This window comes from Spea bombifrons, chromosome 7 (assembly GCF_027358695.1).
Source record: "Spea bombifrons isolate aSpeBom1 chromosome 7, aSpeBom1.2.pri, whole genome shotgun sequence".
Classification (NCBI taxonomy): domain Eukaryota; kingdom Metazoa; phylum Chordata; class Amphibia; order Anura; family Pelobatidae; genus Spea; species Spea bombifrons.
The window spans coordinates 28,545,136-28,559,650 of record NC_071093.1 but is presented as its reverse complement, the minus strand read 5'-3'; the positions used below and the strand labels follow the sequence as shown (position 1 = coordinate 28,559,650).

Here is a 14,515-nt window from a genome sequence, read left to right as displayed (position 1 = left end):
GAAGCTAATGTCTGGGATCAATCCATAAAGGCAGGGAATGAAAATGGCACCCAAGTGGTAAACCAGGAAGCCAAGTCAAGAGACTAATGGGAGTCCCAGGTATTATGTCTTGAGAATTGTAAACTCACAGTCAAATCAGCAACCAGAAGCTGGACCAAGAGGTAATGCAAGAGGAGAATACTGGATCAGAAGCAACAAAGCCAAATAAGAGTCCTAAACAGGTCTGGGACTACATCAAAATTCAAAAGGGCCGGAGCGAATAAAGCAGAAAACCTTTGGATCAAGGTGGTAAAGGAAACATTTATGAGCAAGCCATGGGTTAAACCAAGAGACAGACACAGAAAGCAACAGAGAACAAGCCAGGAGGGCACTGACACTTCAGGTGTGCAAGCAGCAGACATGGTGACATCAGCATACTATGTGTGAAAAAAGGAATACTGAACAAATGGAGACTGAATGAAGGTTAAGATGGAGCTGTGGCTCTTCTAACTTTGATTGTCCCCTTGTTAGCTATTTGGACTGCAAGGTAAAGATTTACCTTGCAAGGTTCTCATATGGGCTTCAGGTGTATTTGTACATACTGATGAGGTCACCTCATAGGCATCTTCTTGAGTGAGAAAATCATATTTAAACACTTGTCATAGCTAAAGTAATGTTATTTATTATGTTGCTATTGTTTGTACTCTTTCCTAACAAGTCACAACTTTCTTATAAACTGATGGCCAAAGCCAAACTGCATACTCAAAATCAGGGATGAGTTATAGTTTGTACAGAGGCATAATGCCACTTTTTTTTGTTTAAAGATTTTATTTAGTTTTCCATTATGTATGCAGCACAAAAAGTTTACTTTCAAATATAAAGCAATAAAAAAAGAACATCGTCTACATAGCCCCCTTGGTAAACGTTACATACAGTGGGTAGAAACAGTAAAAACCTATGGACACAATTCCAACATAAATTGTGAACGTGAATGGAATCCCATGGCTCTATCCGAGAATCATCCAGACACAGAAGGTCACTTGCAAAGCTATCAAGCTGTGATGTGAGGCGAGTCATTGATCAGTTATAAAAAAACATCTTAACTTCTAGGAAGTTTGGGTAGATAAAACCATAGTATTTGTAAACCTTAAATATAAACCAGGTAGAAGGAAAGGAGAAGATGAAGAGAGACATCCTATAGATTGACAAATTCTGGTAAATAGCTCTTGAGTGAGGGTGAGCCACATTGCCCATTTAGTGAGGAATTTAGGTAGCATATCCTTCAGTGTAGTGGTGATTTTCTCTATCACAAATAGGCCTAGAATGTTTTCAGACACAACTGACACCTGATGGGCAGTGTTGTAGCAGCACATACTTAGTGTAAGAGATGTAATAAGTGTTTTCCCAGCTTTACATTATCTGTCTTGATCATCAGTAGGACAACCATTGTAGAGGGATCTGACTTGCAGAGCCTTGGATAACAAATTAAAGACATATTTCCACAGTGGAGCAATTTTCATACATGTCCACCATGTGTGTAAATAGTCCCCTCTATCTCCACAATATGTAACCACTGGTCAGTTGTCCCTGGAAACATCTTTAGCAGTTTTAGGTACCAGAATGAAATTATTTTATTGGGCCTTTGTTTAAAAATTGAACATGCAGTGAGGCTATGAACATTCTGGAGTATTATGCAACAATCTTTGCCTGATATCTCCGTCCATAGGTCTGCCGCTCACGTAGATTTGAAGCTGGGGATAACATTCCTTGGCGTGCTAGAATGTGCATGTAAAGGTGGGAGACCATGTGCGAATCGCTCATTTTCATGCTGTATAGTCTCTCCAAGGTCAGGAGAATCATACTTAACTGACGTGGAGCCCACAAAGAGCTGGAGATATCTGAATATCTTGGCATAAGGTATCTGCTGTGTCAAAAGGCACCATCACCCCTTGATTGGTTAAGGAGCCAATAGTCATAAAGTCCTGTCCCCACCACCTGAAGGCAGTTGTATTTAAGATGGTGTTTGATGTCTACCCAGTGTATTGTACCCCGTGGGTAAGACCACGCAGAAAGCTGTGATAGCCGAGCTGCTAAAAAGAAAGTATGTTGTTTCGGTATCACCAGCCTCCCTGTATCCTTTGGGAGGAACACGATCTCTTTTTTAATCTGGTTTGTGATTGTTCCAGATGAACTGCATTATAGAGATTTGCAAGTCCTTGATGCCTTTGAGGTGGACCATGATAGGAAGTGCTCGGAACAGATATAGGACCTTGGAGACTGAGTTAATCTTGACAACATATATGTGGCCTAGCCAAAATAAGTTGTACAAACTCCCCTTTGCCAAATATGCCTTAAGTGATTTAAGAAGATGTAGGTAGTTTGTTTGTAGAGACCTTGCCATGAGTTCTATACCCAAGTACCGGATGCTATCTGCTTTCCACTGAAATGGATGACGTTGGCGGATCGTGTCTACCATAGCTGATGAGCGAGAGATAGAAGGCCTCACATTTATGGGTTTTTTTATAGCCTGAGATTAGTGATAAATCTTGCAGATTGGGCAGGGAAACTAAGGGAGTGGCTAAGGTCAGCAGGATATTGTCCCCAAAAAGTCAGACGTTATAGTTAATATCTCCTACCGGTATCCCCTGTATACCCCCATGCAGACGTATAGCAGCAGCATAGTGAAAATAATAGAGGGGACACCCCTGCTGCCATTGAAATACTGCTACACATAATGCCAATGGATTTGATCAAACACTTTTTCTGCATCAATCATCACCAACATGGCTAATGTATCTGATTTCCTAGCTACTTCAACCACATTTACCACCCTCCCAATATTATCTGGGTAATAAACCCCACCTGGATGGACGGAAGAGTTAATGAATTTGCCCAAACTCTTTGCCAAAATGTTTTAATAAAGTTTCATGGCTATGTTTGTTAACTAAATAGGCCCGTTGCTCCCACAGCGCACTGGATCTTTACCGTCCTTATAAGTCATTATAATCTTAGCCTGCAACAATTCCTTATGAGGTTTCACCCCTGACATAAAAGAGTTACATATGTTTATGTGAGGCATTAGCTTTTTCTAGTAAACTCGCATAATCACATTTTAAGATCTTGCATTGCTATCCTTTTGAATGTTTGGTAGTAATTAGCTTTACCAGCTGCTGCTTGACATTGCATATGGTCACTGAGTCAACTAATTTCCCCAAATTACTTTTTTAAGTGATAAATTCCCCAATCAGACACCATTTAGCTCATAATTAACTTAACTTTACATTTATCAATATTAAATCTGTGACATTGCATAGAGTTTGCGGTCACCTGCAAAAGTAAACATTTTATAATACTTGTTTCTTATGTCTTTTAAGATGACCACCAAATCTGTGGTGGTACAGAATTCCCTATAATACATTTACTCGAAGAAACCTCGCTTGCTCACAAGATAATGCAATATTAAATGTAGATTTTAATCAATATGTCCAAGTTCTGCAAAGTATTTTTTTATGTGGTACTATTGTATTTTATTACAATAGTATGTTGTACAAATCAAAGATACACCATAAAAAATTTACAAAAACATTAGAAAATAACATATCTTAGTAAGGGAGCCCTAAAACATTTGGAAACAGGCACTGTTTTGTATTTCTCCAGTCCTACTCCTTGCGCGTGCTCTAGCAAAAGGCAGGCAATATGCCCTAAAACCAAAAATAAGGGGAATGGTATGTGCAAAAGAAATGGGCTGGGGAAGTGAAACAATGTAAAGAAAAATGGGCTGAGAGGATCATAACAAGGAAAGACATGACAGCAGAAAATAGGTATATTATAAAAAAAAATAAAAAAATATATATATAAACTTCACACCTACACATTATGCAGTGGTTCAGATACTTCTAAATGCTGTCATAATTTCAATATTTTGTGGTTGTACCTACATATTAACTCTTAAGAGTATTCATGTACGATTTGAATGTTTTGTACCTTGTATGCAATAATTTGATCCAAACAGGAATAATTCATTACTATTCATCAATTTGGAAGCATATCCATTTATTTATATATTTTTCTGATACAATACAGAATTGTCAGATATATATAACATACATTTTTTACAGTTATTAAAAAATGTTCTGTTTATTTACAAAACAATGCAGTGTAGTTATTATGTTAACATAAGAAAAAAAAATTCACAAAATGTATAAGAACGAACAACTTGATCTGCACAGTACAATTTTTTTTTTTTTTTTTTTTAAATCTCATCCATCTTAAATTATACGAGGAGGCCTGTTTTAGGTAGTTACAAAACAAAGACAATACAACAATTTGTTTTCTCATGCAGTGGCGATCATTGGACGGATTACATGCATAGACAATACAAAATACAAATAAACTTATATCAAAACTGAATTTATCGGAAATGACTGTGAACAAAAAGTATTTGAATATGTAAGCGAGATATTGATATCCATATTGGTATTTTTACTGATTGAACCTTTTTATGTTGCTATTTCAAATTAATCTCACAAATATCATATTAATCTGGTTCATGATGCATTATTATATTTAAAAAAACAAAAACTATAGATTCCTTCAGTAGCTACTAAATGCTGTGTTATTGTACAGATGGCTTTTTAATGTATTTTTTGGGACATCTTTTTAAGGGTATATTAAGGGTATGTTTTGCTATCACACAAGATAGAGACCATAAAATGACGGTTCCTCCTAGTACAGACATCATTTCGGTTTTTAATATCCATCGCCTATTGTAATCCATAACGCGTTACTTTTCACTACACTGTGACATGTAGTATTTTGTAAATGTGACAGATCGCGTTAGGTTTGAGCCGAGTAACATTACTAGAGGACTCACTTTCTGCTTAATCCCTCTTAAGAGTTCACCAAACCAAATTATCAAAGTGAGCTGGTGAGTGCTTGAGTCCACTTGTTTTGGGAGTGCCCATACTCACACTTTAAATGCTTTCCCATTGAGACAAGATATAACACTAATCCAAGTGTTATTAAGATGATTTTGCTCACTGCACCTACAAGTCTTACCTATTCAGGTATTTATGGAATTGTATAATTGCAACTAGAGCAGACATTAAACTAGTAATACAAGACACATGTTTAGTAAATATTCCCTGTATGTTTTTTAGCTTATTGCATGGTTTTCTTGACAGAAATTGTTTAGGATTTATATTTCTTGCACGCCACAAATAACAAAAGGTACTGCAGCCAAATAGGCCTCCTAAAAATAGTTGCTAAATATTTTGAGGAACCACAAGATCCAAGCTAAACCCCTATAGAGTGTATGACATTTCTGCCCAAGTCATACCCATAGACCCATAACGAAAAAGAATTCTAGGGCAAAGATTAAAAACGGTCTCATCACCATAGCACCTAATACAATGTTTGCTATACTGATAAGTGCGCCCAAATGGCACAGGCACATCCTTGATCTAGTTACATAGAAACAATTAGGGCATCGTCCCTTTTATAATGTGATGTAATGGGTTGTTGAAAATTAGTTTTAAAGTTATGTATAAGTTAAGCTATACACACACAATTATCTACTATTATGAACAATCAATCCACATTATTCTTACTGTGTTCCAATTAAAAGCAAAAAAGGGTACTACAAACTTTTTGTGCTGCAAGAAATTTACAAGAGTGTGTCAATGTTTACATTTTTATTGAAAAATAGCCCTCTATTAAAAAATATATTTTCTTGAAGTCTACCTGTTAAAATGTAATGAATGTGACTGTATAATTGTCCTCCAGATTTCTGAACGTTTGCATCAGAAATAATGATTAATTTTTGTGCATATATCACCAGTTATAGTAATACCTGATGTCCTCTTGCTGAAGTTCATGTTATCTTGGTGTAACTGTAGCCCTGAATTGTGGGATACTCCTTAGCTTAATGAACAACTTTTAAAAGTTTATGTAATTATAAAGCAGGAAAACTCGGCTTCGCATTTCACAATGTTCCTTTATGAGCATCCACAACGATCTACCACCATTGCTGGAATTTTTCCATAAATGATTTGTTCATTTTCATTGAAATATAGCATATTTATCGGGGACATTTTTGTTGGTGTGCAGCAGGGGCCAGCAGAGCCCCTTGGGTTAGCTTGTTGAACAAGATGAGTATGGGGATATTTCTGCAGAAAGACAATTCCACATTCACCAGAGCAATAGTTGGCTTTATATCGTTTTGGTGCAATGATCCAGTCCCAGCCAAAGGCCTCAAAATCGACCGTCAGTGGATAGCGGCAGCACCGAGATTCGGTGGAATGCTCATCACAGTCAAGGCCGAAATCTCTACGGGATCTTTTCGGGGTATCCATAACTTTAACCTCAATAAATGGATTCTGATGACAAAAAGCAAAGATAAATGATTATTACAGAATATGTTTGAAGACATTTATTAAACATTTTATTAGATGTTATTGATTTTCAATCAAGTACATTAATCAGTCATTTTGTATCTGTCACCTTGGTGGGCAATAAGTTTGGCAGTGGAGTCATGCTATTTGGTGAGTTGTTTAAGGCCATGTATTTTTTTTAATTCTTAACTTATTTTACTCTACTTTGCCAGTGAAGTAACAAAAAATGGTGGGAGCTCTCCTGCAAACTTGTGGTGACCAGCTGTAAATGAGTTTACTGTTGAGAATTTTGTGGGATGTGCAGCTACTCTGAGTAGTAGTAGCATAGTGAAGTTTATGGGTTCTCCTTAAACTGATCTGTAACCTAGACACCTGTTTACGGATTAGCCTTAGTTATGCTTTCTAATACACTTTATGTTTGTTTCTAAAAATGTGTATAACCTTTTTTGTGTAAGAATATACTTTTGCTTGTCATCACCTCCCTGACTTGAAAGATACACCAATCCTTTAGATCCCAATGCCAAAATATTGGTGTTTATGAAGATAATTGCTCAGTGCTCTCCGTTATATAACATATTCCCATATACATGAACAGTAAAGTTTGTTATTACGCTACAAACTTTTCATTGTAAATTGTATTCTTTTTTGTAATTCTGACCTCTGGCTGTCTTTTCATTGCTTAAGATTTTTTTGTTTACTTAAATCAGGATAAGTGTAGTTAAGAGTATTTTCAAAAGTTGAACTTGATGGAGTTTTCTCAACCATACTATAAATATATATAACTATTGCACATCCCAAGGACTTATAATATTGATTTCATCTTGGTTCAAAAGCACCACCATATTAATGTGGAAGCATTTTCATTGGTTGAAATAATGTAAGTGAAGTTTAATGTTGCTGACAAGTGATATTTCAATAACATATAAATAAAATATCAATAATTTTGTTGTACTTTTTAACTAGATTTGACAGCATGCATCACCTACCAGTCCGTCATCATTTGAACCACGGTAGGCTACAGGAAGCTCCTTTCCATTTTCATCAGATGCTTTGATTTCAATGCCTATGCTAGGTTCGGGTTGCTTTAGCCAGTTTTGCAGTGCTGCTTTAACATCTAAGCTTTTCCAGGTCCCAGGGCCCGGATTCATCTCCAGCTTCAGAGAGCGGATTCCAGTAGGCCTTGTGTTCTCATTCGGTACCTTAGGGAGTCGGAAGGTCTGTACGAATACTGTTGTACGTTTCTGAACCGGCTTTAAGTAAATCCATAGTTGGGCCTTTGCAATTTTATTGTATTGCATTATGGAGCTGAATTTAAAATGGCAACATTTTGGTTTATCTGTAGTTGAGGAATCAGCTGTAGTAAAAAAAGAGAGATAGATGTTTATACTACTTATCCATGGTAAATTACATCATATTGTGTTGTAAAAGCAAACCAGTACCACTAATGAAACAAAGTATAATATTACATAAAATTGACAGATTCCTGGCTGATATTGGATGACAAACATTGAATAGAAACTTACAATGGCAGATAAGTACAGAATGGCCAATCTGGCCTTCACATGTTTCTATCTGTTATAAAAACCTAAAATCATATTAGGTTCCTGCTCTGCATCCAAAATAGGGTTCTAATTACCCTTACCTATTCTGTTTGAAGGCCATTCTAGCTATCTATCACTCTCCAGCCCTCTAGTTTTAGACCATGACCCTGTGTTTTAGCATTTTATACACCTTTTGGCATTTTATCTCCTCTTTTTCCTCTTTACAAAAAGCATATGCTGGAGACCTGTTTTGTTCCCGATAAGTTTTTATTTCTGTAACCCAGGTGCCATGTGAGTATCCTCATTGTGCCAATAGCTATGTGGGCATAGCGTCTCCAGTACTCTTGACAACTCATGTAAAAACTGCATCCTAATTCCTCCAGTCAAACAGTTGAGGAACCATAATTTCCTTAAAAATCAGTAACACAAACCCTAGGTTTATCATTGTTTGAATGTGTGTGTACAAGTTACAAACTAATAGATGCAAGGTTTCCTGTAGATATGTGTATGAGAAATAGGAATGCATTTAAATGCATTATTAATACATGTGCAATGGAAAGCTTACCAAAGATTTTAGATTGTAAACTGATGTTTCCTATATAGCTGTGTGTGTGTATATATATATATATATATATATATATATATATATATATACACACACACACTTAATTTCATATTTTAACTTATATAATGCCAAAGGGCAGTGATGCAGCATTTGTTATTTCAGCCAATTATATACTTCTATTTATTAACCTGGCTGATCACCTAAAACTACTGCAGTTTTTTATTTTATTGGAATGGTCTAGCTTTATTATAAGCAAAACAAATATTCAGATTAATTTAAAGCACAATATAGATACAATTTAATGCTGGTGTAAGTGGTGATATAGTTGACAAAGAGCTACAAAAAAAAGTAATTCTGATGTTTGACTTTGAATAAAGTCTGCTTTTTTTATTGACTCCTTTGCATGTGTAATTCTAAATCTCATTCATTTTTAACCATCATTCAAATATACAGTAATTAACAATTTCATTATGTTTTGTTTTCCAACTTAAAACTATTTATGTTGTTCAGAATACTGCAGTGACCCAATGTTAATCACTAACTAAATGACTTACTGTTCTAATTCATTTCTGCATAACCAGAAAAAGTAAGACAACTTGTTAAAGTCCTTCACAAAGTATATTCTTACAATTTGTTCCGGTTCATCTTAGCACCAAGGAGGAATGAATGTTTGTATCGGGCTGTGTACCTACATTCAGATTCTTTCTGCTTATACCATACATTATTATTATTATTTATTGTTTTATATAGCGGCATCAAATTCCGTAACGCTGTACAATGGGTCTATAAATCCTGCATGCCTTGGCTCATGGTTTAACACCAGTTTTTGGCCATTGCTCCCATATTTCTTGAGTGTTTTCTAAAGTAGCCTCTGTATGATTGCAGGTGAGTCACATCGATGATCTTAGGTGAACACATGTACTGGTCTACTATGGTCTATTAATGTGAAGCAGTCATGTAATGTATTTTTTGTAAGCATGACTATGTAGAGTAACTCTTTTTTTCATATAATTACATAATCATGCAATGTGTACATTGAAATCGCCCTTAAAGATATATTTACCATTCTTATTTCTGCACATACAGACTCAACTAAGCCAAGAATACTATCACACACCTGTTAGTTGTCTTATTCTTTCTTGCTTAGAATGTAATTATTTTATTTATTTCCTTCTACCAGAAACTCAACTCAGTCATGAGCTTAACAAGAGTGAACCCAGGGGTGTTGCTTTGTTGAGGTAGATAGACTACTGGGATTTATAAAAGGAAAGACTGGAATCAGGGGGAATTGATTACCAGGAATAAAATAGGCGCTAAAATCTACTGTGATGCTACAATGCATTGCAAAGCACAAAGAGACATATTTCCTTATAATAGATTGGATTTAAAGAACTCGAGATGCTGAAAAGTAGTTGCCAACATTACTCTCTTTTTAGGCTAACCCTACCACTATATCCTCTACACTGTGGAATGTTGTTCATAGCAGATGTTTTTCAAGGTTATATGCCATGAAAATTAAAACCAGTGTTTTGGAGGTTTTTAACATAACACCCCTTGCCACTGACTAATTCAGTTTATATATGCCACAGTGTCCATGTTGACATTGCAGTTATGGGCATATAGTATTATTTATTTAACCCTCTTTGCAAGACAGGTGTTGCTCAGTGCTGAAAAATACTATGTCAGAGAGTCACATTTATATGGTCTGCGAGAAGTGAATCCAAAATGCCACTATCAACACCCTAATCACCATTCTCTATACTTCCAGCTGATGATTTGAAGCAAAGTTTGCAAAAACCCCAAATGTAAATATTAAGTAAGGTTTCTTTTGTGTTTTTGCATCATATCATATTTGTGCATCTTTAGAGGCTTATCAGGAACCATGCATCTCTATGAAAATGACTTGAATGAAATCAAGAAACAGTAACAATTTAAATTATTTACAAATACCACAGGTAACAATTTACTGTTCATGCCTATAATAAAAGGTACAAAAGGGTGTTTTTTTTCAGAGAGCAATGTTTCTTGTTTTACTTTTATTATAGGTATGGACAGTAAATTGTTACCTGCTCTATTTGAAAATACATTCATATTGTACCCTACTGCTTCTTGATTGCAATCAAGTCATTCTCTGCATAATCACAATGGCAGTGCCTTGTGGCAGAGAGATGTTAAAACTATTTTCCTTACTCAAATGGCATTGAAAGTGTTAAACTGTGTATTTGGCATGGATCTGCAACATATTGCAAAGCAATATAGGCCTGGCTTTTCAGTCATTAAACAGACCAACTGCTGGGCTCTCTAAAAATAGTATCCAACATAAATATGTGATCCCCACCAATCTAGTTTAAAATCATTTTCACAAGCAAGCTAAATATAATTTCCATGTTTGCAATTTAAGCCATGATACTCAGAACATGCATTCCACTCAAATCCACTGAAACTTCAAACATCCTACAATGTAAGGAAAAATGTTATGCATTCCCCTCCCAAAAGCACAGTGGCCAACAGCTTGTCTATTTCAAAAGAAGAGGAGAAAAGTTCATTTTGCTGCTTTTGTGCTTGAAGTTAACTGTGGGTTTCTGTGTAAGAGGACCCCACAATCTTTACTCACGTTCTGTGGGCATTGTGATGATGGTTTCAGTGGTGGCATGGTAATCATCTTCTTCCAAAGATCCTTCACTGCTGTCATCGCCTTGGACATCATATTGATCAATCAGTTCTTCTAATGGTGGAGCTTTGGGCAAAAGATGTTTGATAGCATCCTTGCTGATATTGGGTGCTTGTTCCAGACGAAGTTTGCTAAGGATCTGGATCTTTATAGCTTCTAATCTTGAAGACTTGCTGTTCTGTCTCCAGGTACATGCACTGCACAACGTCTCTTTATCAGTTGCTTGATTGCTGACAATCAGATCCACCAGGCTGAAAGCTATCAGGATGCACAGGCAGATATAAGCACACTTACTGAATTGTATCATGTTCTTATTTAGGTCAGACTTTTGTTTTGTATTACTATTGCTAATTGGCTTTGGGGGTTAATAAGCCAATATATATTTATACTAGAAATTTAAGTTAAAAAGAGAGGGACTAGCAATGACAAAGCATGTATTTTCCATGTGTACTTTTATACTGCAACTTAAGTTATGCTTGTGTCATAAGAGCCTGTGATTGGCTGCCACACAGACAATGAATGTCACTGGCAGCAACCACACCAATTTATTACAGCACTCAGTGGGTCCCACATTCTACACTCAATAAATGCTGGCTGATCAAATATAAGTAGAATATCATGGGTTAACTGAATGTTGAGTTCACATTGTAGGTAAATATTAACAATATACAGATTCTTCCAGCTTCTGGTATGCTAAAGAAATGTTCAAAATACAGTACATGTCTTATAACTATTTGCATATATGTCATTTACTTGGACATTGCCTTTTAACCCCTTAAGGACAATAGGCGGTTCCTAAACCCATTGAAAACAATGCATTTTGAGCCCGAACATGTACAGGCTTTGTCATTAAGGGGTTAATACTTCCAACAACTGGAAAGAAAGTGCGTGTGTTCATCATAGTAATCATTCTTTTGCACCTATTATTTTAAGTGGATTATCATAGAAATCTCACTGGCAGGATAATAAAATGAGCTCACCATATTTCCCTGGGTAATTGCAGCACATGAGTGTGTAACATTTAAGTGAACATTGTAAAAAGTGTTTAGATGTCAATGTTAGATGTTAAAATATAGTGACAGTTTAATTAACTTTAAATAACACCAAAACATAATTGCAGCTGTTTTGTTGAGCTTGGATAGGGGTAGGCTGAGCTCAGTAATATGCCAAACTGAAAATTCAAGTTGTACTACCCTTTCCTAACCAATGCACATTATATAAATTTACATAAAGTCTAAAAAGTCCACAAAAAACAGTAGAACAAAATGGATCCTGTCCAGGAGCTGCAATGGAGTAAAAAAAAGGAATCTCGGGGACAATTGCATTTTATTGGATTAAATAGATGAGAAACAGGAGAGGTCAACTGATATTTAATGTATAGCATGCACCTTTGGTGTTCTTATCAAATAGGACACAAAGTACAAATGCAAATGCTTTACCCATATAAGTATTTATAAAGTGTAAAAAAAACTTTAGGTGCCTAAAGATAATATAGTCATGTCAACTATCAACCATGTACCATATCTACAACCTGGATAATATAAGTCATTGTGAGGTTTATTCACTACAATTAGTTGTAGCCATTGTCAGATACCAAGATCAGCTTTTCCTTTTTTATTAGGACAAGGTCAAGGTGGATCAGAGATAGGTAGAAATAAGTAGGTTGAAGTTAAGTTCCTTTCTTTTGCATCCAGTGACGCTTTTGTGCATGTCTCTAGGTTGTCTAGAGGAATATCTAGCCATGGTTACAAATGATATTTCTTTAAATCTAATATCTCTGTTTTATGCAAGACCACTTCAGTCCTTTTTGTCAATGAAACATTCCAAGATTTGCGGTTCATAATGCATAGGGATAACTTTGAGATGAAGTTTGCCAAAATAAGGCTGCTCAAAGCTTCTTTTTACCATTTCTTTTATTTGTATTTCTTTATATTAAGGTGATTTATTTGTCCAACTTAATTTGGACATTGGCATGCATTCAAAGTTATCTGTGATCTGCTAGTATTAATATATTAATAGACATACTAATATCGATGCAGCACTAATTACAGCATTGATTTTATCCAAATATATCTTATTGCAGTTGCGCAAATTAAAACACATTTAATACCTGCAGGCATTATACATTTGTAATACTTCTGTAGGCATTTCATTATCCTGTATTGACATTTGTTTTTTAAGTACCCAGTAATGAAAAACCCCTACAATACTGTGTTGAACTATACCACATTCCTTACTAAGGCTGAATGTTCAAAAACAAAAAAGGTATAGTTAGGAGAAATACCTTATCTGTTGTCTGAAGCCTTAAATTTTGCATGTGTAAATATACATATTTGTATGTATAAATATTTAAGTAATTATTATCATCAAATTCTCAATGTGACTTCAAAATTAAAGTAGCGTTCATTATTTTTGTGGACCTTATGTCCTCTGCTGGTTTGTTTTAGAATTGCATCTGTAGATTATCTGTCTAATAGTGTGTTATCATTACATGGATTGAAAATCTATATAAGATTAACTTTTGTTGTAATGCAGAATCAAAAGATACCAAACCAAATTATATTAATTAGATTAATTACATAAATAGGTGATATACCTGAAATGGATGTATATATCAGATATTTGTATTCATGTTCCCATGATGCTTATACAATGCTAGTTGGAATGCTTTTATTTAACTGTATAGTTTTAGTTGTAAGTTTCATTGCAGTAAGAGATAAGTGAAAATCACCTCTGTTCACTATGTCCAGGTGGTTGTGCATTTGTGCTAACCAATAACTCACCCATCCAAAAACGGATTCTACCAAGTATGAGGTGACAAAATGACATGAAAAAAATGTTATCCCTTCTCCCAACACCATGGAAACTTTTTGGAAATTGCACTGTTTACCCCCCAAAAAATGTTTGTCTCATTTAGAACTTCCTTAGGTGTAACGTTCCCCCCTTCGGTGTCTGGAATTGTTTTTACTCTATGCTGCTCATTTTCCGTTACCAACCACTAGTTGCCGCCATTGCCACTCTGAAGCACTCGGACCTGATTGCCATGTCTAGATGCACCTTGTTTCCTGGTTATCACAACCTTTATAAACCTGCCCAGCCCTTCAGTCCGGGCCTTGACATTTCTGGACTACCTGTTTTTGATCCTGTACCTGATCTGTTCCTGAGTTGCGGTCAGCGCACTACAAGTGGACTCCCAAGCCGAGTTCCCTGCATATGGACTCCCAAGCCGAGTGCCCTGCATACGGACTCCCAAGCCGAGTGCCCTGCATACGGACTCCCAAGCCGAGTGCCCTGCATACGGACTCCCAAGCCGAGTGCCCTGCATACGGTCTTCCAAGCCGAGTGCCCTGCATACGGACTCCCAAGC

At 35.9% G+C, this 14,515-nt stretch overlaps 1 protein-coding gene across 1 annotated transcript; it reads right to left on the bottom strand.

The window, feature by feature from the left end:
- Positions 1-5,461: 5,461 nt before the first annotated feature.
- Positions 5,462-11,692, bottom strand: LOC128502130 (growth/differentiation factor 8-like). The gene is made up of 3 exons (XM_053471860.1): positions 11,092-11,692; positions 7,358-7,725; positions 5,462-6,356 (listed from the first exon to the last, which is right to left on the bottom strand). The coding sequence occupies exons 1-3, from the start codon at positions 11,453-11,455 to the stop codon at positions 5,976-5,978; spliced, it is 1,113 nt and encodes a 370-aa protein (XP_053327835.1). The 5' UTR covers positions 11,456-11,692; the 3' UTR covers positions 5,462-5,975.
- Between the last annotated feature and the right edge of the window lie 2,823 nt (positions 11,693-14,515).

Coding starts and splice junctions, on each gene's coding strand:
- LOC128502130 (XM_053471860.1), bottom strand. CDS start 11,455: ATGATACAATTCAGTAAGTGTGCTTATATCTGCCTGTGCATCCTGATA. Junction 7,726..11,091: donor CATCACAATGCCCACAGAAC/GTGAGTAAAGAT, acceptor TTTTTACTACAG/CTGATTCCTCAACTACAGAT. Junction 6,357..7,357: donor GTTCAAATGATGACGGACTG/GTAGGTGATGCA, acceptor TTTTGTCATCAG/AATCCATTTATTGAGGTTAA.